This window comes from Elephas maximus, chromosome 12 (assembly GCF_024166365.1).
Source record: "Elephas maximus indicus isolate mEleMax1 chromosome 12, mEleMax1 primary haplotype, whole genome shotgun sequence".
NCBI lineage: Eukaryota > Metazoa > Chordata > Mammalia > Proboscidea > Elephantidae > Elephas > Elephas maximus.
The window spans coordinates 54,086,341-54,112,086 of NC_064830.1; the positions used below are offsets into that span (position 1 = coordinate 54,086,341).

General features: G+C 38.3%; 1 protein-coding gene across 4 annotated transcripts in view; it reads right to left on the reverse strand.

Annotated features, from left to right (window-relative positions):
• MYO5A (myosin VA) overlaps window positions 1-25,746 on the reverse strand; it is a 264,645-nt gene that overhangs the window by 168,769 nt on the left and 70,130 nt on the right. For all 4 annotated transcript variants that reach the window (XM_049904982.1, XM_049904981.1, XM_049904980.1 and 1 more), the window contains exons 4-7: window positions 23,711-23,855; window positions 10,246-10,402; window positions 2,260-2,403; window positions 345-426 (exon numbers count right to left, since the gene is read on the reverse strand). In XM_049904982.1, the coding sequence (XP_049760939.1) occupies window positions 345-426; window positions 2,260-2,403; window positions 10,246-10,402; window positions 23,711-23,855 (528 nt within the window). The remainder of the gene's footprint in view (window positions 1-344; window positions 427-2,259; window positions 2,404-10,245; window positions 10,403-23,710; window positions 23,856-25,746) is intronic.

Below are 25,746 nucleotides of genomic sequence, written 5' to 3' on the forward strand. Positions count from 1 at the left end.
CAGGAACCCTATAGACCTCCATCAGATAAAGTCCTTTAAGTTTTTTCTCTTTTAATTAAAGAAAATTTCAAACACATATAAGACAGACTAGTATAATAATCCCCTATGTACCCATCACTGATCTCAAACAAGTATCAGCTCAAAATCAACTCAGTTTCCTTCATACAGCCACCCTTACTCCTCCCAAACCTCCCATGGGTTATTTTGTAGCCAATTGCAGACTTACCATTTCAGCCATAAGTATTTCAGTATGAGATAAGCTCATTTAAAAAAAAATAAGTTTATGAACTCGGAAATTAACAGAAAACTATACCAGCACAACAAATCTAATGCTATACTCATACCTAACTGCAGCATTTGAAATTCAGGTGACTTTGCTGAGGCACAAAGCTGATAGAAGATATGATAGTTTCTTTCCTCTTCAGCCTTTGAAATAAGAAAAAGTTTTCAATTACAGCATTTTAATCTGAAACTCAGAAAATTAAATCATAAAATAAATTTTTAATATTTAATTGTCTGAGTTGGTGAAATAAATTGTCCTTTTTTAAATTCCCTAACATATATTTATGATTAAACCTTATGTATATATACATATATGAGTGCGTATCTCTTGGTCACATTCAACATAAAATGTCTGATAGTAATACTTCCTGAACTAGTGACCTATGGCTGTAGTTATAATAATATATATTTTATATATATAATATAATAATAGATCAGTGTTTTGGAGGGAAGCTAAAACCGTTTTTTTAATACTCAGTACTATTTTCTAAAAAATACTACTTTCTAACAGGACCCCTCAGATCCATGGTTTTCCTAACACTTGGACTGAAACACAATATCCCAACTTTGCTATATTTTAGAATGGGAGGTCTACTGATGTTGTTTGTAAGAAATCTACGAAAGTACTATATCATCTGTCATTCGAGTTTGTATATTATAAAATCAATAATAATATTTTATAAAACAGAAACTACCCAAAACTAAACCCATTGCCGTGGAGTCAATTCAGACTCATAGTGACCTTATGGGACTGAGGAGAACTGCCCCATAGAGTTTCCAAGGAATGGCTGGTGGATTCGAACTGCTGACCTTTTTGGTTAGCAGGTAAGCTCTTAACCACTGCACCACCAGGGCTCCAAATCAGGCACATTCCCAAAGTCAAAGTACCAAAGGTCTAGATTGTTTAAAATATATATTTAACAGCATAAAAATGCCAGAGTAGCTGCAGTCTGCCCAAACGCATAACTCTCAGTACGTCCCAGACTCTTTGGAAGCTGCAACAGACAGGAGATGGAAGTGGCAGCCCCTGTTACATGGCAGTGCCAGGGGTACCTGAACCTCAATGCAGTGGTTATTCAGGAAGGGGGCTACTGAAACCCTGGATCTCCAACATGAGGCATGCAGGGGTCACCAGGAGCCCTCTACAAGGGGTTTTCCAATGGTTAATCCACATTCTCTTAGTTTACCTGTAAACATGTTAATGTATGCCTGCCAGCGTTATATAGTATTTCACATGTTCAGATAAAAAATGACCAAGAGCATATGTGTGAATGCAAATCCTACACAGATGTACCAGAATGATGTTTCCCAACTGAGCATATTTTTGGATAGTAGTTCACAACTGGGTTGCGAAGATTTTTTTTCTTACCCTGTTCTATCTAAACAATATTATATTCCAAAAGGAGAAAGGAAAAAGGACAAGGATAATTTTTTTCTTCAACTAAGTTCAAACTCTAACTCTTTGAAAGCATAGATCAAGCAATGTCTTTCCTATCACTTGGGAAACGTGATAAAAAAAAACAACCGTTGCTATAGAGTCAATTCTGACTCATAGCGACCGTACAGGACAGGGTAGAGCTGCCCCAGAGTTTCCAAGGAGTGCCTGGTGTATTTGAATTGCCGACCTTTTGGTTAGCAGCTGTAGCACTTAACCACTACGCCACCGGGGTTTCCGGAAAATGTGACAGACAAATCTAAATTAACAGCACATCTTCTTAACAAAGCTTTTCCTAGAAGCATCTATAGGTAAAAATAAAAGCCATTAAACCTAAATAAATACCAGTTCCAAAGATTATTAGTCTAAGAGGTATTCCCCTGTCTCATATAAGCACCATTTTACACTAATCAGTTGAAGTGTGTTTTGTAGTAATGTTGTCAATGATATGTTCAAGAGTATTTGGAATTAAGATGCACACCAGCAACATGCGATGATATGCCAATGTAACACAAATACATATGTATATATGCCCATCTTACCTGGAACACCACTCTGGATTTCTCTAAGAGGTAAGTTCTCATATTGGCACCAATGATTCGATATCTCTTATCAAACCCAATCTCAATATACTTCCCAAACCGGCTGCTATTATCATTCCTGGTTGTTTTGGCATTTCCAATCGACTGTTTAAGAGGCAAGAGAGAAAAAAACTCGTCAGAAGTACAATTCATGTCATGATATTTACAGAATTTGTTCAGGGAGAAAAAGGACAGAGTAGAACAAAACCTTTTAAAACTGATGCCTGTTTAAGAACAGACCAGTTCTGCTCTTGGAGGCACAGGCGTATGCTTTGCCCACTATAGAACCACACAGATACATGTTAACACTTCTTATCTGCTTTGTTGTTCTCATAATGTCTTTCAGACACAGAAGACCTGACCTCAGCAGTTGGGAGATTTTTATATACTATTTGGGGCACCTGAACACATGCTTATTTGTGCCAGCAAATAAAGACAACGGATGGGGTTAGAACTGCCAAGTTAAACAACAGGGGTTTGATTTCTTAAAAAACTTGGTCAATTCTTGGTAAATACACAAATTAATACCAGTCTGGTGTTCAGGGTCTCTTTAGCCAGAAGGTTCCTTTCCATCATCTTATCACGGGGAAACACTGGCTGTAATGCAATAAATTACTTGATAGGGCTGTTTTAGCCATATATGGTCTTATAGTTCCCACACGGTGACTGTATGGGACTATGCAAATAAGGTGCTTGTGGCCAACGAAGGGTATTTGACAGCTTGCTAATAATGCAAATAAAGTGCATGGAACCCATGGGTGGGGGGGGGTAGGACCATGCAAATAAGATGTATGGAACCCTAATGAGGGGATTGGTCAGTTTTGCCATCTTGCTACGCTTAAAATGAGCCAGAGCAGAAAAGGGACCTCACTACCACCAGAAAGAAGAGCTGGGAGTAAAGCGCATCCTTTGGACCTGGGATCCCTGTGCTGAGTACCTCCTAGAGCCAGGAGACAGAGAGCTGTAACACCAGAGAAAGCACAAGATGGTGATAAGCAGCAGCAAGCACAGCAGCGAAATGGCAGCAGCAGGACCAGGAGACCAGCAGCAGACCAAACGGTGGACTTCTTGGCCATGGAGCGGTTGGAGGCTAGGGCTGTGTCTAACCTCCACCTCAGAGGCAATCATCCTCGGGTTGATGTTGATTATGAGTCTCTCTCCCCTTCATGAAGTTGGAGGAGGTCAGAAGTCCCTGTGCTGCCATTTTTACACTGGTCCAGTTGGACTACTTATTAGCAGAGTATTAGTATTGCCCACTCTCAGATCAAATGCCATATTTAGAAACCAAAGACAGTAAAATCTGCCTTTGGATTTTGATAGTTGGATTTAATTTGCAAAACATCTGCTATATAATGCGGGGAATATAACTTTGTGCTAAATTTTTTACATAACCTTAAAAATTAAAATGACATATGTACAGCTTTCTGACTTTGCTAACATGCTTCCATAAATTTTTCTTTTAAGGCAAAGCAAAAAAAAGGTGCAGCTAAAAAAGCAACTGTTCACATAATGCATATATTCAATGTTTAATAAGTTAATTTCTTAGATTAAAATCTTTCATTTGTGCAAAGCCTATGACTATCAGTATTAGTATATCAAAATGGCAAGAGAGAAAGATGTGAAAATACTCTGGAGTATTAAAAGAATGATACAAATATAAGGCATGAAAACAGTGGTAACATAGCCACAAAGGTCATCACATTCAGCTCTCTGATCAATCAAAGAAAATACATTTTCACTCTCTGAAAGAGGGCAGGAATTATCCTATTCTGTTTCGGCACTGAGGATACTGCTATATTTCAGATTAACATTTTAAAGTTTTTTTTTTTAATTAAATGATTTTACAGAAAACTGAGAATGACTAGAAACTGTCTTCCCACCAAAATTACAGAATGATCTAATGTAGCCTGAGATAATTTAACTATTCAGACATTTACTCACATGTTCCCTTCCACCAAAAAGGAAAAAAAAAAAAAAGTCTCCATATGTTCCCACAATTTTTCTTCTGTTTAGAAAAGTAAATTAATGAAAAATGCAGAACTTTCTCTGTGCCAAAGACCAGAGGAGGGGGTTAAATGCAGAAGCAGCAGCTGTGATATTTACTGAGCGCTTAGTAGGCATCATTCTAAGCGCCTTCCCGCCAGTAACTGAGCAAGGTAGAGAAGTTGGCAGCAGTTTCTCCTCCCTCCCCACCTTTTATCCCACCTTCCATATGTCATCTCCCCCATCCACTCATTGTGGGGTCAGTATGGCCAACCCGCCAAAGTCACACTTCCCTTCATGGAAAAAGGCAGTGAGTGAGTAGGCTAAGATTGAAGCAGACCTTTTATCTCTGAGTAAAATGTCTTTAAACATAAACAGAGTGATAGAAGGAGCAAATGAAATAGAAGTCTGAAGACGTGGGTGTCAGAATAGGCTCAACTACCAACCTGCCATGATTTAATCTCTCTGAGAACCTTAGTGTCCCCAGGTGTAAACTGACTGGGATGGATGCACTCCAAGGTCCTTTTCAAAAAATGAAATCACATTATTGTGAGCCCTAAACCTGATAATGAAAAAAAAAGGCTCTCTATATAAACAGTGGAAACCCTGGTGGCGTAGTGATTAAGAGCTACATCTGCTAACCAAAGGTTAGCAGTTCAAATTCACCAGGCGCTCCTTGGAAACCCTATGGGGTAGTTCTACTCTGTCCTATAGGGTCACTATGAGTCAGCAACAGGTTTGGTTTTGGTTTTATATAAACAGTGTCTTATGTTCATACACCCTGCCCCACAACTGCTCCTCAGCCTTTTAAATACTGTTTCTATTTTCTATTCAGTCAGCAAGAAGTTGCTAAAGGAAAGGAGAAATTTTATGATCTCGATTTTACCATTGATTTTAGTGAAATGTCAAGTGAGCTACTCTCTTTTACTAAATGGAGATGAAAATTTTTAACTATGGTTATTGAAGGTGAAAAAGAACTATTAAGACCCAGTTGGTCCCAAGCATCTTCCCTGAACCCATCTTAAAATGAAAATTTCCAGGAAAAAAAAGAAAACATGTCAGAAATTAGAATAACAAGCATCATTTCCCTACACATCATTCATACTTTGCAAAAGGAGCCTATTCCTGAGGATGATGGGCTTGTTTTCTATAGCATAATATGCAAATCCCCTTAGTGACTCGGTTGTGATGTTAAAAATGCTCATTATCCAATTACGGGTTTCAACAGATCACTGGAGACTGGATATCGCTTTCCTGACATCACAGTGAAGGGATCTGACAGAGGTGTGAGGTAGATTTAAAGCTACAAAAATTTTCTATGCTTTCATGCTCAGTATTTTATTTTTTTTCCTGTAACCGTAACCCCTTTGTCATCATTCTTCAGCCTCATATGCCATTTTAATCTTTCAGTAACTAAGCATAACTAACTGATCCTTTATTTTTATTCCAGCAGACAGGGAAAATTCCTTATAAGTATATATTAAAAAGCAGTATTCCTACTAACACAACACAAATCTGCATTATAGAAAAATCAATGCAGCTGTTTTTGAAAGGGAATGTAACATAGTCAAAAACTGTTCATTCCAGACTTGAGTTACCCTCAAGACAGCTTCAAACTCTGGTTCAGGCCTATATCTGAGACTCTCTGATACCATCACAATCAAGACTTTGGTGTATTCTAACATTAGGGACCAGAATGGCATGACCTATTGCCAAAAACCAAGAATTTGTCGTCATGACCAAAAACAGTCAAAACAACAAAAGGAAGCAATGTCCTGCTGTTTTCTAACCCAAACAAAAAACTGGCTCCACAGATTGCATTCCCCTAATATAACAACAGAAATCCTGGTAGTGTAGTGGATTAGTGCTACGGCTGTTAACCAAAAGGTCAGCAGTTCAAATCTGCCAGGCGCTCCTTGGAAACTCTATGGGGCAGTTCTATTCTGTCCTATAGGGTCGCTATGAGTCGGAATCAACTCGATGGCACTAGTTTTTGTTTGTTTGTTTTTAATATAACACCAGTGACATTTACCACAAGATCTGTAGCTCAAATTTTTTCAAAATCTTAATATTTGCTTAAAATCTTCACCACTGTCTTTTGGCACAAGCATTTGTTTCCTGTGCATGCTATTTGGAAAACTTTCCCAATTCTCTTTCCATAAAGGGCCCAGCCCAGGAGGCCTCTCAACTTCCCCAGCACATCTTAGACTTTCAACCCCAAGAGCAGAAGCCCTGCTGTTTGGGATACTCTTGGAGGCAAGGGGTCACAGTATTGTTTTGACGTATCACACACAGCACCACAAACCAGGCACAATTACCTCTAGACAGAAAATTGCAAAACCCACTTGTACAACAGGTACACCAGGCAAGTTCTAACTCCATCTGTGTTTGGGTGACAAATAAGGCTTGACAAAGGAAAGAAACAGGAATCAAAATACTGTTTTAAATTTTCAGTAAGAAAGGTTTGTTTCTGCATGCTCAAAGCAATTTCTCTCCATTTAATAAGACTTACTTCTATCCATTTAATGGAACTTCTTACAAAACTGTAACTTTCCTAAAATCCTATTAATAGGTAAATAGTCTTGTAGTTGCAAACCTTAAAATACTCAAATTCTCACTCACACAGCTAGCTCCATTTACTCTGGCATAAGCATTTCTACCTTGTATACTTTACTTTTTTTTCTCTCTCTTTTATTTTACTTTAGATGAAGATTTACAGAACTAACTAGTTTCTCAACAGTTAGTACACACATCATTCTACAACACTGGTTAACAACCCCATGACATGTCAACACACTCCCTTCTCAATCCTAGGTTCCCTATTACCAGCTGTCCTGTTCCCTCCTACCTCCCAGTCCCTGCCCCAGGGCTGGTACACCCCTTTGGTCTTGTTTTGTTGAAATGGGCCTGTTCAATCTTTGACTGAAGGGTGAACCTCAGGAGTAACCTCATTACTGAGCTGAAAGGGTGTCTGGGGACTATAGTCTCAGGGTTTCTGCTATCTCTGTCAAGTCAGCAAGTCTGGTCTTTCTTTTTGAGTTAGAGTTTTGTTCTACATTTTTCTCCAGCTCCGTCCAGGACCGTTTATTGTGATCCCTGTCAGAGCAGTCAGTGGTGGTAGCCGGGCACCACCTTGTTGTTCTGGACTCAGCCTGGTGGAGGCTGTGGTAGATGTGGTCCATTAGTCCTTTGGACTAATCTTTCCCTTGTGTCTTTAGTTTTCTTTATTCTTCCTCACTCCTGAAGGGCTGAGACCAGTGGAGTACCCTAGGTGGCTGTTCACAGAATTTTAAGACCCCAGACACCACTCACCAAAGTAGAATGTAGAATATATTCTTTATAAACTATGTTATGCCAATTGAGCTAGATATTGCCTGAGACAACGGTCCTCACAACCCTCAGCCCAGCAATTCGGTCTCTCAGGGAGTCTGGTTGTGCCTCTGGAGCTACCATGACCTTGCCTTGTACAGGCTGTGCTGGTTTCCCCAGTATTGTGTACTGTCTTACCCTTCACCAAATTTTCCACTTAAAAAACAAAAACCAAACCCACTGCCATCAAGTCCATTCCAACTCATAGCAACCCTATAGTACAGAGTAGAACTGCCCCATAGAGTTTCCAAGGAGGGCCTGGCGGATTCAAACTGCCGACCACTTGGTTAACAGCCGTAGCACTTAACCACTTTGCCACCAGGGTTTCCAGTTTCCATTTACCTATTGTCTATTAAGTGTTTTTCTACCCCCATCCCTTTCTTCCCTCTTAACCATCAAAGATTGTTTCCTTCTATGAGTATTTACAGTAGCGATCTCATACAATATTTCTCCTTTTGTGATTGACGTATTTCACTCAGCATAATGCCCTCCAGATTCATTCATGTTATGAGATGCTTCACAGATTCATTGTTCTGTAGCATTGTGTAACACTCCATTGTGTGTATGTACCATAGTTTGTTTATCCATTCATCTGTTGATGGGCATCTAGGTTGTTTCCATCTTTTTGCTATTGTGAACAATGCTGCAACGAGCATGGGTGTGCATATGTCTGTCCATGTGACGACTCTTATTTCTCTAGGATATATTCCTAGGAGTGGGATTGCTGGATCATACGGTATTTCTATTTCTAGCTTTCTAAGGAAGTGCCATATCATTTTCCAAAAAGGTTGTATCATTTTGGATTTTCAACAACAGTGCATAAGAGTTCTGATCTCCCCACAGCCTCTTCAACATTTGTTATTTCTTGTTTTATTGATTCGTGCCAGTAATGTCACGGTGAGATAGTATCTCATTGTTTTGATTTGCATTTCCCTAATGGCTAGAGATCATGAGCATTTCCTCATGTGTCTGTTGGCCACTTGAACGTCTTTTTTGGTTAAGTGTCTTGTTCATTTCCTTCACCCATTTTTTAATTGGATTATTTGTCTCCTTCTTGTAGAGGTATTAGATTTTCTTATAGATTTTAGAGATTAGGCCTCTGTCTGATTTGTAACAGCCAAAAAACTTTTTCCCAGTCTGTAGGTTCTCTTTTTACGCTTTTGGTGAAGTCTTTTGATGAGTGTAAGTGTTTAATTTTTAGAAGATCCCAGTTATCTAGCTTATCCTTTGGAGCTTTTGTGTTGTTGGCTGTGGTTTATATCCTGTTAATGCCAAGTATTAGGGCCTCTGGCATTGGTCCAATTTTTTCTTCTATGAACTTCATAGTTTTTGGCTTTCTATTTAGGTCTTTGATCCATTTTGAGTTAGTTTTTGTATATGGTGTGAAGTATAGGTCCTGTTTCATTTTTTTGCAGATGAACATCCAGTTTTGCCAGCACCGTTTGTTAAAAAGACTGTCTTTTCCCCATTTGATGGACTTAGGGCCCTTGTCAAAGATCAGGTGACCAGAGGTGGATGGATTTGCATCTGGGTTCTCAATTCTGTTCCATTGGTCAATGTATCTGTTGTTGTACCGGTACTGGGCTGTTCTGACTACCGTAGCTGTATAATAGGTTCTGAGGTCAGGTAGTGCAAGTCCTCCTACTTCTTTCTTCTTCTTCAATAGTGATATACTTATCTGGGCCTTCTTCCCTTTCCATATAAAATTAATGATAAGTTTTTCCATCTCTTTAAAGAATGTTGTTGGTATTTAGAGCAGGATTGCATTGTATTTGTAAATCGCTTTGGGTAGAATTTTCATTTTCACAATGCCAAGTCTACCTATCCATGAGCATGGTATGTTTTTCATTTATGTAGATCTCTTTTGGTTTCTTGCAGTAGTCCATACTCTACTTTTGAAAGGACATTCTTTCATACTTCTTCCCCTCTCATGAAATTACTGTTACTGAATTACCTTTTTAACCTAAATCTGTGTGATGTGCTTTACAGAAAAATGTTTATGGACCTTGGTGAGGCTGAGATCATGATTTAAGGTAATAGTTTAAATCTGGAAAAAACAAAAATTTATAGCTAAACAGATTGGGCTAAGTACAGAAAATGAAATGTGAGTTTACATTCATAATTGAGCATAGCTCCTGTTTTAGAAGAAGCATAAATAAGAACTCCAGACTGGAGGGAAATGAGTAACTTGTATTTCTGGTAAAAGAAACAATGGAAATGAGTCAATTAACCAGGAAAAAGAAACTTTTGAAAATGAAGTACTGCTGCCTTCTATGTAGAGGCAACAATTCAGTGCTGGGTTTAAAAAAGAAAAAGGATTATGGACTAAAGAGATTCCTCTTATGCCTGGGCTTTACTCAAAATGTCTACCTTACTGGACTTTCATTTGCTTAGATCTCTTACCAACATGGGAAAAAGTATTTTCCTAATTTTGGTCAGTAGAAGATTGCAGACTTTCTGACAAGTGCTATATCAATCCATTTTTGAGCATGTTTCTTAACAAGAAAAGTTAAGAATATATGACATGGCATGACATAATGTAACATAATATAAGAAGTAAGCTACAGTAAAAAGGCCAAGGTCCTGCTGTCTTACCTCCATGATGGGGTTGGAGGCCAAGACCTTTTCCTCAACATTGGCCTCACTGGCAGAGCCACTTACGGTTGCAAAGTATCGCATGGCATACTTAGCTGAGACTGTTTTTCCTGCCCCAGACTCTCCGCTTACAATGATGGACTGATTTCGTTCATCTCTATAAAACAAAGAAGAGTAACTGTCAGTGCTGCCCATTTATAAATGTGATTAACACTATCTCTTCTCTGTTCTCATCAATAAGCCACAGTGACTTATTGCTGCTGGTTCATACATGAAAAATATGGAAAGGAACATAGAACAATATTTCCTAATAGGAATAATTGCTTATAGACTAACAATGAACAGAGAGTGAAAAGAAGATATCAATCATTAAATTAGAGAGCATCGTATCTAAGGATTAATCTGTTAAAAGAGGGTCTGTGATTTTGAGGCATGTACGTACCTCAAACATATTATTATATTATGACATTCCTAGAGAATTACTTTGGTATCTTACAATACTGTTGTCAACCACCTCAGATGAGAAGGGAGATACTCTTTGGAGCCACAGAAGAAGAATTTAAAAAACTAATAAAACCATTTATAAATTAAACTATACTTCAAATTGTCCATTGGTTAGCAGTCCATAAAGTGGGGCTCCCACAGGCTCCAACCCAAAACCAAACCACACCCAGTGCTGTCGAGTTGATTCCGACTCATAGTGACCCTATAGGACAGAGTAGAACTGCCCCATAGAGTTTCCAAGAAGCGCCTGGCGGATTCGAACTGCTGTTCCTTTGGTTAGCAGCTGTAGCACTTAACCACTATGCTACCAGCGTTTCCCCCACAAGCTCCAGCTCCTAATAAAGTATCCTTATCAGCAGAGGGAAAAATGGTCCCCTTGCCGGCTGGTTTCATTCAAATATATCAAGCCACAATTCATGTTTGAAGACGTAGTGATGGAATACTATTGCTAAGACTATGGACCCCATCTAGTGTTTTCCTAGTACTGATCTTCTTAGAATTCAAAGACTATGACTACTACATCTTTAATTCATTCATATAATGACTCATAAACTGTAAGTGGTCCCTTAAATAAGCAGTGCTGGGACAACTTGATCTCTACATGCAAAAGAATGAAGTCGGACCCCTTCCTCACACCATATAGAAAAATGAATTCAAAATGGATTAATAACCTAAATATAAGAACTAAGACCATAAAACTCTTAGAATATAAGGGTAAAGCTTGTTTTTGACAATGCAGTCTTAGATAAAACATCAAAACCATGAGTAACAAAAGAAAAAATTGATAAATTTGACTTCATAAAATGAAATATTTTGTACATCAAAGGACTTTATCAAGAAAGTGAAGAGATGACCTATAGAATAAAAAAATAGAAGAAAATATTTGAGAATCATATATCTGATAAGAATTTGATGCCCAAATTGTATAAAGAATTTCTACGACTCAACAACAAAATGACAAACTATCCAATTTAAAAAATGGGCAAAGGACTTGAAGAGACATTTCTCTAAAGAAGATATATAAATGGCCAATAAGAACATAAAAGATGCTGAAGGTTGTTAATCATTAGGGAATTACAAATCCAGCCCACAACTAGATACCACCTCACACCCACTAGGACGGCTATTATCAGAAATGGAAAATATCAAGTGCTGGTGAAGATGTGGAAAAACTGGAATCCTCATACATTGCTAGTGGGATTGTAAAATGGTGCAGATCCTGTGGAGGTTCCTCAAAAAGTTAAAACATAGAATTACCATATGACACAACAGCAATGTAGAGTATAGGTGGAAAGAGGATGAGATGAAAAATTATGAAAGTCTCAACAAAGGCAGTGATGGTGGGGATTAAGAGACGCAAATGAATTTGAGAACTATTAAATTAGTAGAATCAATAGTACTGATAATAATTTCCCACAGTAGAAATTTAGGACATTTTTAATGAAAAAAATTCTTTCCTTTGAGAAATGCGGGTTGTCACTTTATCTTATTTAAAAAAAAAAATTTTTTTTTTTTTGGGGGGTGGGAGTATCCAGTTCAGGCCTAAGTTTATTCATAACACGCTATTGGGACCACATAGCAGCCCGTTCCTGATGCTCTGGTTTCCATATTGTGAAGAAAATCAGAAAGACCTAGGTGACACTAAGGAATGTCTGTCTAATCCTTATAATACAAGCTTGTGATAATCCCCATTGTTATGAAACACTCCTTCAGCCTTGTATCACCATCTTCCCTCCCTTTTACTTGAGCTTCAAGACCATACTGGATACTCACATTGCATCTGTTCATTCATGATTAAATTCAAAATAAATCACTTGAGTAAAACAGTTCTCACTGTGGTGCCAATGTCCTTTTTTTAGCCATTTAAAATGTCCTCTGAATTTATCTTTTTAGATGCATTAATCAAGGGACCATATCAGCAGTCTTTGTGTTCTCTTCAACAGTATGATGAGAAAAATGCTTCCCAGTTCCTGCATGATCAGTTCTGTCACTATGCCCTCTCTGACATGTAACTTGACAAAATTCTCCCAGCAACCATTCCAATAGCAAACAGAATACACAGAATGTCACCACTTCGATGAAAAGAAAATCCTATGGGGACTGTATTCTAAATTTTACTGCCTTTGAAAAGCTATTTCAAGTCTTACTGACAAAATGTTGCATCAAAAAATCTGAAAATTCTTATGTAATAATCCTTTCCTATAACATGAGAAAGAATAAAAGCAGTAAAAACAAGGGCTGTTCAAATGAATCCTAGAGGTTTGTACAAAAACACACATACACATGCTGAGGTCAAGCACACACAACAGATACATTTCCTTTCCCAGGGTTTAAGGATATGATCGAGTTTTTAAGTGTTAATTCTTAAGGAATTTTTATTCTTCTATTTCCCTGACCTTTGGGGAGGGAGGCTTCCCTTGCTTTCCAAGTCTAATTATAAAAAAAATTACCATTCTTCCATTATATAAACCCTTTGAATCCAGGTTGTAGTCCTAGCTCTGGCATTTCCCAGCGTCATGGCTTTGAGCAACCGCATGACCTCTCTGAGCTGGTTTTCACATCTTTATGAATAAATGCCACCTAAAACCAAAACCAAAACCAAATCCGCTGCCATCAAGTCAATTCCAACTTGTAGCACCTAAGGTCCTCTCAAATTGTAAAGTGCCATGATCTAAAAGTCAAACTAACTCTGGGGTTGATTTTTCAGATGTTTGGTAGGTCACATCCTACATAATAAGCCAGCACGAACTATTGGGACCAATGACAATCTCAACAAGGCAGGCTTACAGACACTCAGGTGGTCTTGAATGGCTACAAATAAGATGTTGTTAGGTGCCATCAGGTCAGTTCCGACTCATAGAGACCCTGTGTACAACAGGATGAAACACTGCCCAGTCCTGTGCCATCCTCACAATCTTTATGCTTGACCCCATTGTGGCAGCTACTGTGTCAATTCATCTCCTTGAGAGTCTTCCTCTTTTCTGTTGACCTTCTACTTTACCAAATATGATATCCTGCTCCAGGGACTGGTCCCTCCTCAGAACATAACATGTCCAAAGTATGTAAGACTAAGTCTCGCCATCCTTGCTTCTAAAGAGCATTCTAGCTGTACTTCAAAGACAGATCTGTTCATTCTTCTGGCAATCCATGGTATATTCAATATTCCTCACCAACACCATAATTCAAAGGCATCAATTCTTCGGTCTTCCTTAGTCATCGTCCAGCTTTCGCATCCATATGAGGTGATTGAAAATACCACGGCTTCAGTCAGGCACACCTTATTCCTCAAAGTGACATCTTTGCTTTTAATACTTTAAAGAGGTCTTTTATAGCAGATTTGCCCAATGCAATGTGTCATTTGATTTCTTGACTGCTGCTTCCATAGCTGTTGATTGTGGATCCCAGTATAATGAAATCTTTTACAACTTCAATCTTTTCTCCATTTTCATAATGGTACTTACTGGTCCAGTTGTGAGGATTTTTGTTTTAAGTTGAGGTGTAATCCATACTGAAATCTGTGCTTCAAGTCCTCTTCACTTTCAGCAAGCGAGGTTGTATCATCTGCATATTGCAGGCTGTTAATGCACCTTCCTCCAGTCCTGATCCTGTGTTCTTCTTCATACAGTCCAGCTTCTTGGATTATTTTCTCAGCATACAGATCAAGGGCACATATGATGAAAGGGCACAACCTGACACACAGCTTTCTTGACTTTAAACCACGCAGTATTCCCTTGTACTGTTCGAACGGCTGCCTCTTGGTCTATGTACAGATTCCTCACAAGCACAATTAACATTCTTTGAAATGTTACCCATAATTTTTTATGATCCACACAGTCGAATGCCTTTGCATAGTCAATAAAACACAGGTATACATCTTTCTGGTATTCTCTGCTTTCAGCTAGGACTCATCTCACATCAGCAGTGACATCCCTGGTTCCACATCCTCCTCTGAATCTGGCTTGAATTTCTGGCAGTTCCTGTCAATGTACTGCTGCTACTGCTTTTGAATGATCTTCAGCAAAATTTCACTTCTGTGTAATATTAATGATATTATTCGATAATTTCCACATTTGGTTGGATCACCTTTCTTTGGAATGGGTACAAATACAGATCTCTTCCAGTTGGCTGGCCAGGTAGGTATCTTCCAAATTTCCTGGCATAGATGAGTGAGCACCTCCAGTGCTGTATCCATTTGTTGAAACAGCTCAATTCTGTCAATTACTGAAGCCTTGTTTTTCGCCAACGCCTTCGGTGCAGCCTGGACCTCTTCCTTCAGTACCATTGGTTCTTAATCATATGCTACTTCCTGAAATGGCTCAACGAAGACCAATTCTTTTTGGTACAGTAACTACATGTATTCTTTCCATCTTCTTTGGATGCTTCCTGTGTCATTTAATATTTTCTCCATAGAATGCTTCAATATTGCAACTTGAGGACTGAATTTTTCTTCAGCTCTCTCAGCTTGAAAAATGTTGGGTGTGTCCTTCCCTTTTGGTTTTCTAACTCTAGGTCTTTTGCACATTTTATTTTAATACTCCACTTTGTCTTCTCAAGCTGCCCTTTGAAATCTTCTGTTCAGCTCTTTTACTTCATCAGTTCTTCCTTTCACTATAGCTACTCTACACTCAAGAGCAAGTTTTGCTCTTTTCTTTCTTTCTTGTCTTTTTAATGACCTCTTGCTTTCTTCATATATGATGTCCTTGATACCATTCCATGACTTGTCTCATCGTCAGTCATTAGTGTTCAAATCTATTCTTGAGATGGTCTCTAAATTCAGGTAGGATATACTCAAGATCGTACTTTGGCTCTCGTGGACTTGTTCTAGTTTTCTTCAACTTCACCTTGAATCTGCATATGAGCAACTGATGGTCTGTTTCACAGTCAGCCCCTGGCCTTGTTCTGACTGATGATATTGAGCTTTTTTATCATCTCCACAGATGTAGTCAATATGATTCCTGTGAATTCCATCTGGTGAGCTCCACGGGTGTAGTCGTCATTTATGTTGTTGAGAAAGGTATTTGCAATGAAGAAGTCATTGGCTTTGCAAAATTCTATCATGTGATCTCTAGCGTTATATCTATCACCAAGGCAATATTTTCCAACTACCAACCTTTCTTCTCTGTTTCCAGCTTCCCCATTCCAATCACCAGTAGTTATCAATGTGCCTTGACTGCATGTTTGATCAATTTCAGACTGCAGAAGTTGGTAAAAATCTTCAATTTCTTCATCTTTGGCCTTCGTGGTTGGTGCGTACATTTGAATAATAGTCATATTAACTGGTCTTCCTTGTAGGCATATGGATTATCCTATCCTACCCTACCACTAACAGCATTGTACTTCAGGACAATGCTTGAAATGTTCTTCTTGACAATTAACGTGACGCCATTCCTCTTCAATTTGTTGTTCCCAACAGAGTAGACCATATGATTTTCTGATTCAAAATGACCAATACCTGCCCATTTCAGCTCACTGATGCCTAGGATGGGGATCTTTATGCATTCCATTTCTTTTTGATGACTTCCAATTTTCCTAAATTCATACCTCACACATTCTACATTCTGATTAGTAAGGGATGTTCACAGTGTTTCTTCTCATTTTGAATCGTGTCACATCAGCCAGTGAGGGTCCCCAAAGCTTGACTCCATCCATGTCATTAAGGACGGCTCTACTCTGAGGCAGCCCAGTTGTATTTTGGGTGACTTGCAACCTGAGGACCTCATTCTGGCACTATATCAGATAATGTTCCATTGCTTTTCATACAGTTTCCACTGGCAAATTTTTTCAAAAGTAGACTGCCAGGTCCTTCTTCCTAGTCTTAAGGTGGAAGCTCTGCTGAAACCTGGCCACCAAGGGTGACCCTGTTGGTATTGGAAATACTGGTAGCAAAGTTGCCAGTATCACAGCAACACAAAACCCACCACAGTGAAACAAACTGACAGACACGTGGTGGACAACTGAGATGGGCAGCGTTTTTTCCTTGGAGGGCTACTTCCCCAGAAATGGCCAAAATCAGTAAAGGGCTACAAAGAGAAAAATATGAATTAATCCACTGCCCTCTTCTAAATTAAGAACAAGAAAACAAGATATTTATAAAATAAGTAGAATTAAGTTTTTTAAATGTACTTCAGTTCTGTGTGGCTGTGGAAAGAAATAAGAAAAAGACGGGACAAGAGCAGGAGACAGGTGGGGGCAAGGAACTAAGCAGAAATGTAGAAAGGAGAAGGGGAATACATAAGAAAGAGATAAACACATGAGCAAAGGGGAAAACAAGAAGTGTGGGATAGGAGAAAAGCAGACAAAAACATCACAGATAAAAATTTTATGGTTTTAAGGTGAATATTAGAGTCCATCTCTTCTGTTCACTTTCTCTATAGGCTTTAGACTGTTTTACACTATTTATTGTTCCTGGAAATTTTGATTAGCTGATCAACCACTATTCACAAACCTTCAACTACTCTTGTCCTTCCATGAAAAGAACCTCCATTCTACTTTTAGGATGCAGATATCACTTCATAAGCCAGATAAAATTAAGTGAGGGAACAGAGACTATCCATCTCTCACCTAGGACAGGTCAACCTGGAGCATTCTCTGAATGATGAACCTAAGATTTACAATTTCTGACTTGGCCAGTCCTCTCATGGGCCTCTACAATAATCCCAAATAGCCTAGGTACTAGGTAGGTGCCTTTGGAGTGGAGGTAAGCTCTTCTAACCTATTGCAGTCAATGAAGTTCCAAAAGCTCTAGATGTGAGCTAAAAGCCCCACCTAAAAATACTGCTTTTTCATTCATTCTACACATATTTAATGAGCAGCCAAAATATGTCAAACACTTTGATGAGTATAAAAGACTCTAGGGTTGTAGCCTATTTTAGGGAGACTGAAACGTATATAGTTAATTTACAGTGGAGTAATTGCTATAAGGAAACCCTGGTGGCGTAGTGGTTAAGTGCTATGGCTGGTAACCAAAAGGTCAGCAGTTCAAATCCACCAGGGGCTCCTTGGAAACCCTATGGGGCAGTTCTACTGTGGCCTATAGGCTCACTATGAGTTGGAATCAACTCGAAAGCAACAGGTTTTGTTTTGTTTTTTGTAATTGCTATAAAAGAGTTCTACCCAGGACACTAGGAAAACATGGAAGAAGGGCATGAAACCCGTGGAAGATGTGGATAGGGGATGTTAGACAAGACTTTCTAAAGAAGGTGATGTGTGAATTGACTCTTACATGATAACAGGAGAGGTGCTGGTTGTGTGGGAATCAGCCTGTCTTCCTTTTAGGGTTCTCTATTTGGTCTGAACAGCTTTTATGTTAGATCTATAATGTTTCATTCTCTATCAGATTTTTCTTTTGAACTTTACCCATTTAAAAATGTAATCTCTCTAGCTTATTGTGGTCATATTGAATGCTATTTATATCTACCAAGGTAATCAACTTGTTCTTTGCAAACTTAATGAGCATACTTTCTATTCACATCCAGAACATTAATGAGGATACTAAATAATGCTGGCTTGAGAGCTGACTCATGTGGAACACATTTTAGTATACCTAACCATCTGGAAACCCTGGTGGCGTAGCGGTTAAGTGCTATAGCTGCTAACTAAGAGGTCAGCAGTTCAAATCCGCCAGGCGCTCCCTGGAAACTCTATGGGGCAGTTCTACTCTGTTCTATAGGGTCGCTATGAGTCGGAATCAACTTGATGGCAGTGGGCTTAGTTATTTATTTATTTATTTTTCAGAACCATGTGGATGTTGACTCATAACCACTCACTGGGTGCTGCCAGGTACTTTGGTCAACTGTCCAATTCACCTATGTACAAATTTTTAGCTTATAGGTGAACGTGTTCAAGTGAAGCAAAATCTAGATTTTTCACTTTTCTACAGGCAATTAATCTAATTGTTTCTCCCTTTATTGATCCCTTGCTCAAAAGGGAAAATACAAGTTAGTGTAATGTTTTCTTCCAAAGCTGTGTTTTTACTATGTAGACTTAAAGATGCAGCTTCACTTAAAACTCTAATAATACCTATCTCTCTTACTAGAGGGATGTTAAGTTTTTTACATTATTACCACTCATCAAATCAGGCTATTCTGCTCTCTGTCTCTCTATGATTTCTGCTTTTGATTAGTTCCAAGAAGTAAAGACTTAAACTCTAAAGTTGATAAGAGGCCATACGTTCACAATTACAATACTTAGTTTTTGAAGTGCAAATATTTACTATAAAAGATGGTGCTGGCACTGGTGAAAGCTCTTCTTTAGAGAGGCAGGGAGATTATTCAAGTAATGGAAATAAGCGTTCCCTAGAGATTGGTGAGAAGGTAATCCAGTTCCTTGGTGAGGAGCCCTTCGCATGGCTATCAGATCCTCTCATGTCAACCTGAGTTTTCCATTCCATCAGTACATAGTCTATGCAATAAACATAATAACAGAAATAACCAATAATATTTGTTTATAACTTCTACTGATAGTAGTGCTTTCATAAAACAAAAACCAAACCCATTGTGGTCAAATCAATGCCAACTCACTTGTACTACAACCTATGGGGTAGGCAGTACTCAGTAACTCCCTGATGAATAGCTCATAGAAAGCACTCTTAAGAGGAATCATTTACTGTGAGCTGAGGTGGTCTGAAAGTAAAACTTAGTGGTATCATGAAGGATAAATAGAAACCAGGCAGATAAAAGAGCATGCAAAAGGATATTCTAGGCTGAATAAAGGTGCAGAAATAGAGCTATGCAGTGCTAATTGAGGGAACAGACCTGTTAGACTAAAGCCATGTACTGCAGCTCAAAGTAAGAAAATTAAATGACAGGGAAGAAAAGTTTTGGAGTCTCAGAGCTAGATTCAAATCTCAACTCCCAGAGACTCTTTATTAGCTCTCCTGCCTGAAGATGTTATTTTCCTCAGTTTCCTTACAGGTAAAGCAGGGGTGATGGTGTCTGTTCCCAGGGATGCGATGAGGATTTTAGGTACTATGCCTAATACCATGCTTGGTACAATACTAGACATCTAAAAATGGCAGTCATTATAATATATATAAATTCACCTTTATATAAACCCGTTGCTGTTGAGTTGATTCCAACTCACAGTGACCCTATATGACAGAGTAGAACTGCCCCGTAGGGTTTCCGAAGAGTGGCTGATGGATTTGAAATGCAGACTTTTTGATTAGCAGCCGAGCTCTTAACCACTGCACCACCAGAACGTCCACCTTTATATAACATACATAAAATTCTTATCACATAACCAGAAAACCTACTGCCATTGAGTTGATTCCAACCCTATAGGATAGAGTAGAACTGCCTCATAGGTTTTCCAAGTCTATAAATCTTTACAGAAGCAGACTGCCACGTCGTTCTCCTTTGGAGCAGCTGCTGGGTTTGAACCAACAACCTTTCAATTAACATCCAAGCACTTAACTACTGTCCCACCAGGGCTCAAGTTCATTTGCATAAATAGGATACTTGTCACCACATGGCAGCTGATTCACAGTTGTTAACAGCAAAGATTTTATAGTCTATAACAGCTGGCATCCACCTGGCCAATGTAAAGCATTCAGAGACCACATAACCAAATGAAATGAGAGGTCATTTTAATTAAAGGCCCAGCAATAAATGTCAAGAAATTGCCATTCAGTCAACTCCAACTCATGGGTTATCAAGACTGTGACCTTTCAGAAGGAAATTGCCAGGCCCTTCTTCTGCAGAACCGCTGGGTAGGATTAAACCACCAATCTTCCAGTTAGTAGTCAAGCCTTTAACCAATCCGTGCCACCCAGGGACGTTAAACTTTCCTATTAGGGAAAACAGTAACAGAGTGTTTACATAGCTTGTTCAAGGCTGATGGTTGTGTGGTCAAGCTGAGTGATACCCACATCTTCTGTTTTCCAGAGAGAAGGTCTATATTATGTTCCTTTTGCTTTGCTACACAGCTCCTTGCCATGACCTGCCCTCCCCCAGAAAGAAGGAAAATGCTTATGCATTAGTCTCCATGAAACAAAAAAGTAGCAAATGCATACCACAGAATACTATAAATTTAAAGCAAGACCATTTAGTGCAACAGTTCTATTTTATACGCGATAAAACTGAGACCCAGGGAGGCCAGGAGATTTGTTTATATAGTTAGTTATTAGTAGAGCTGGGACTAGTACAGATATCTTTTTCACTAAATCAAGATTAACTGCATACAACTACATAATTTATTTCAAGATAACCTATGTGATAAAACTTGGTCAACAAAATTTATTTACTATTACAATGAAGAGAAAATACAAAATTAAAGCAATCAATACTATCTCGTTTTAAGAAGAAAAAATCTGATGTTTTAAGGAAAATAATATTGTGACTTAGAGAGCAATAAGTTCCAGCATGAGGAAAGTCTTGCAGTAACGTGAAAGAAGATATGAGAAGACAAACAGATATGGAAATCCACTGGTTTTTATCTCTGTAAGTCAAGAGGACTATTAAAGTTAAGGGACTAGTCTATAAAGGTATTCTACGAGGGTATTGTTTTCTATAAGGAACATGTTTAAAAAGGAGCTATGAGTCAAAGACCCTGGTTATTGTTACAATCACTGGACATACATACATCTGCTCAGGAAGAATCATAATGTCAGCTTTGCTTTGAGGACAGATGTCTAATGCACCATTTCAACTTTAAATATTCAAAATCGAAGTCCGGCACTCGCACCAACCCACCTACTCACACAGACACTCAGCTAGCTCTTCCTACAATCCTCACCATTCAGTAAATGGCAACTCCAACCTTCTAGGTGCTCAGAGTGAACACCCTGCTCTCATCCCTGACTCCTCTTTTTCTCTCATATCCCATATAAGCAAGCCTTTGTCAGTTCTATCTGAATAATATATCCAGAATCCATCCCCTTCGTACCGTCTTCACTAATAGCCTCCTCAACCAAATTTCCATTATCTCATGCTTTAATCAATACAATAACCTCCTAAGTAGTCTCTGGTTTCTGCCCTTGTCCAGCTATAGTCTATCCTTCCTAGTTTTTTATAACTTTATTTTTGATATGATTTCAAATTTATAGAAAATAGCAAAAATAGGAAAAAGAACTCTCACATATCTTCTATGTAGATTCCCCAATTATTAGATTTGTCCTAGTTGTTTTCTTAATCTCTCTGTTCCTCTTATTCTAATATTTTCTCAACAATTTGAGCATAAGTTGCACATATATTTTAGAGTACACTTTCTAAGAACATGAACATTCCCTTACATAACCACAATGAGGAAAACTAGTGTTGCTATAACACTATTACCTAATCCACAGTCTACATTCCAGTTTCATCAATCATCCCAGCAATATCCTCTATGTAGCTAAACCCCCTCACTCCTGCCCCATCCTCTAGGATTCAATTTAAGCTCAGTCACTGTATTTAGTTGTCATATCTCTTTAGTCTACTTTAATCAGGAGAGTTCCTCAGCCTCTCTTTGGCTTTTTGATCTTGATAGTTTTGAAAAACACAGAAGAGTTATTTTGTAGAATTTTCCTCATTTTCAGTTTAACTGATGTTTCCTCATGGTTAGGTTTAGGTTATGTACTTTTTGACAGGAATCTACAGTCTATTCTTATCATAGCTGCCAGATTATGCCACTCCTCTGCTCAAAACCCTCACTCAAAGGAAAAGTCAAATTTGCTATGACAGCCCACAAGGTCTTGTGTGGTACTATCAACTGCTATTCTCTGACTGTAATATTCTTCCCTCAGATATCCGAATGGCTTGCTTCCTCTCTTCCTTGATGTGTGTATCTGTGTGTGTATATATATTCACATATATGTATGTGTAAACATATACATGTGTATACACACACACACACAAAACATCCACAAGACCATTTCTGTCGACTTGATTTCAACTCATAGGGACCCTATAAGATCAAGTATAACTGCCCCACAGGGTTTTTAAGGCTATAAGCTTTATGGAAGCAGACTGCCACATCATCCCCCCAGAGAACGGCTGGTGGGTTCAAACTGCCGACCTTTTGGTTAGCAGCCAAGTGCTTAACCACTGCACTATGAGGGCTCCATAAATATACAAAGGGCTAATATCCCTAACATACTTTCTAAAACTCTTAAAAATTGAGTGAGGCTGTAGGAAACAGGCACTCTTGAACATATCTGGTGGAACGCAAACTGGGGCAAGCCTTCTGGCGGGGCTTGGGCAATATGTAACAAAATATATATGCACCTACTTTTTTGTCCTAGGTCTGTCACTCATAGGTGAATGACATTAGGCAAGTCAATTCATACCACCAAACTTTGATATGCTCATCTATCTGTAAAATGGGGATAGCATCCATCCTTGTCTACTCACAGAATCATGATGAGATTCTCAATGCAGTTTTTATCCTTTTACTGTCGCCTGGAACTAAGGGGCATGGGGTGGTAGGACTCACTATAAAGGGGTGTGAAGGAACTTTAGTGTGATATAAGTATTCCACACCATGATTGTGTTGGTGGTGACATGACCAAACCAAACCCATTGCCATCGAGTCAATTCCGGCTCACAGCGACCTTCTAGGACAGGGTAGAACTGCCCCATAGGGTTGGCTGGTGGATTCCAACTGCCAACCTTTTGGTTAGCAGCCATAGCTCACTGTAACTCTTAACCACTGCGCCACCAAGGCTGCGACATGGATATACACATGTATAAAAACAAATCAAACTTAAAATACTTAAATAGGTGCTTTTATTTATAGGTACTTATAGCTAAAATATACCTCTAGAAAGTTCACTAACAAGAAAAAAAATCTATGTATCATTTTACAAATGCAAGGTTATTTTAATAATAATCCAGGCCATCTGAGACAAACTGGTCAAGGCTTATTTAGTAATGATTTACAAGTTGCCACGCACTGTATTTTAAAATGTCTGTGACTTTTTTTTTTTTTTTTAAATGATTACAACTTACGAGAGTCATGAAATAACAACTAAACTTCTACAAACCTGGCCATTTGCTTGTAAGCTTCTTCAGCTACCGCAAAGATATGTGGATCCATATCCCCCATGTTCTGACCACTGTATGCATTAATAATATCTTCTCCATAAATAGGCAGCTGTTCATAAGGATTTATAGCTACTAGGACTATACCTGGGAAGAGGGGGGTAAATAAAACCAGCATGTTATTCTTAGTGTATTTTGAAGAAAGTCAATAATTTTAAAATTTCATCAGTATTATCACTGTCTCCTATATGATCTATTTGTCAATATTAGAAGTCAATGGTAACCAAATGAGAATATCAAACTCGGTAAGGTGAGAATTACAGCTAACACAAAATCTCATTTCAATTTCAATCAATATTGAACTAACAAAATTGTTAAAACTGGACTAGATTGTTTAAAATAATGAAAACTGTGGCCATGTTATAAAATTTATTATATTTAAACCAGAACTCTCACTTCTAGAAATTTATCCAAATGAAATAATCAGAGATTATGCAAAGATTTTTTTTTACAAATATGCTTATCATAATATCACTCTTAATGGTGAGAAGTAGAAACAAGCTGAACATATAATAAAGGGAGAGTGAATGAGTAAATTCTGCTATATTCACATGACAGACTAGTGTGCTACCACCAAAAAATCATCTTTTTCAAGAATACCCAATGTCATAGGAAAATAGGATATAAAACCATATACACACTGATTCTAATTTTATATCTACAAATACTGTCTCACACATACACAGAGAAATAATGGTCTATTTTTCAATGGTGAACTATGTGGAATTGCTTTTCCTTTTTTATACTCTATTTTCTAAAAATTTTCTAGTAGGTGTGTATTAATTTAATAAACTAATTCAACAAATGCTGAATGAATTCCAACTATATATCCAGTGTTTTCTAAGTGCTGGGTTTACAACGGTAAACAAAAACAAAAAAGATAAATCTTTGTCCTCATGGAGCTTACACACACACACACACAGACACACACACATATGTACCAAATACAGTAGTAAGAAAAAGGAAAGAAATAAGGCAGGGAAGGGAGATAAATAGCAAGGAGAGGAAGAAGGGCTATGACTTTAGATAAGGCAGCCAGAGAAGGCTTCACTAAGAACTTGGCATACATGCAAGAAAAAAAAAAAACTGAAGAAAAACAGAAATTGAGAAAGAAATACTCAGAGTTAATAGGGACAAATGGGAGTCAATATCAAGGATATAGAGGATGTAAGTTCTTTCAAAAAGAAAAGGTGGCTGTCCCTGTCCAAAACAGGAGAGAAATGAGGAAGAATGAGGACTGAGTTGGTTACACCACACAAATGAACTTATAGAAATCCTTTGAAATAGAATGGAAACCTGAGAAAATGATGAAAATGAATGGAAATTGTAGGCCTGAGCCTTGGAGGAAAGAGTGATTGATGAAACAAAGATGTCAGTGGAGAAAAAAAAAGGGAGGGAAGAGGGGGAAAATAAAGCATAAGAAGAAAATAGAGAAAAGAAGGAAACAGGGAAAGAGTAAAAGAACACACATGTATAAACCTGCACACACTTAATTTCTAATTTCTAAGAGAGAGAAAAATAATCACAAGCTGGGTAGCTGGCCACTAACACTACAATAGGCAGAGGCCCAGGCGAGAAGAATCAAGCAAAAATAGTCACTGCAGGTCAAGTCATTCCTGCCTTTTTAAATAACTGAGAAAAAGACAACACTAAACTTCTTGAAGCAGCTTTAAAGGTAAGACTTTGAACATCACTCTTAGTGTACTAATTTTTGTAAGAGAAGAAAATAATGGGTAAATTTGGCACTGAATTTGGCAAAAGACTTCTGTGGGGAAAAAATCCAAGAGATGGGCCCAGTTCTTTTTCTTCTGAGCAAAATAAATTCACGAAAGAAAGAACTTATTCAGCGTAAAATGCAACTTGTCCGATGAACACTGGTAAATTTTTCGGTAACTTTGACATCTCTGAGAAAAAATCCAGCTACAGCCTGCGTTCCCCAAATGTAGTATTTCCACGGCTATGCCCATTAAAGGAAAGA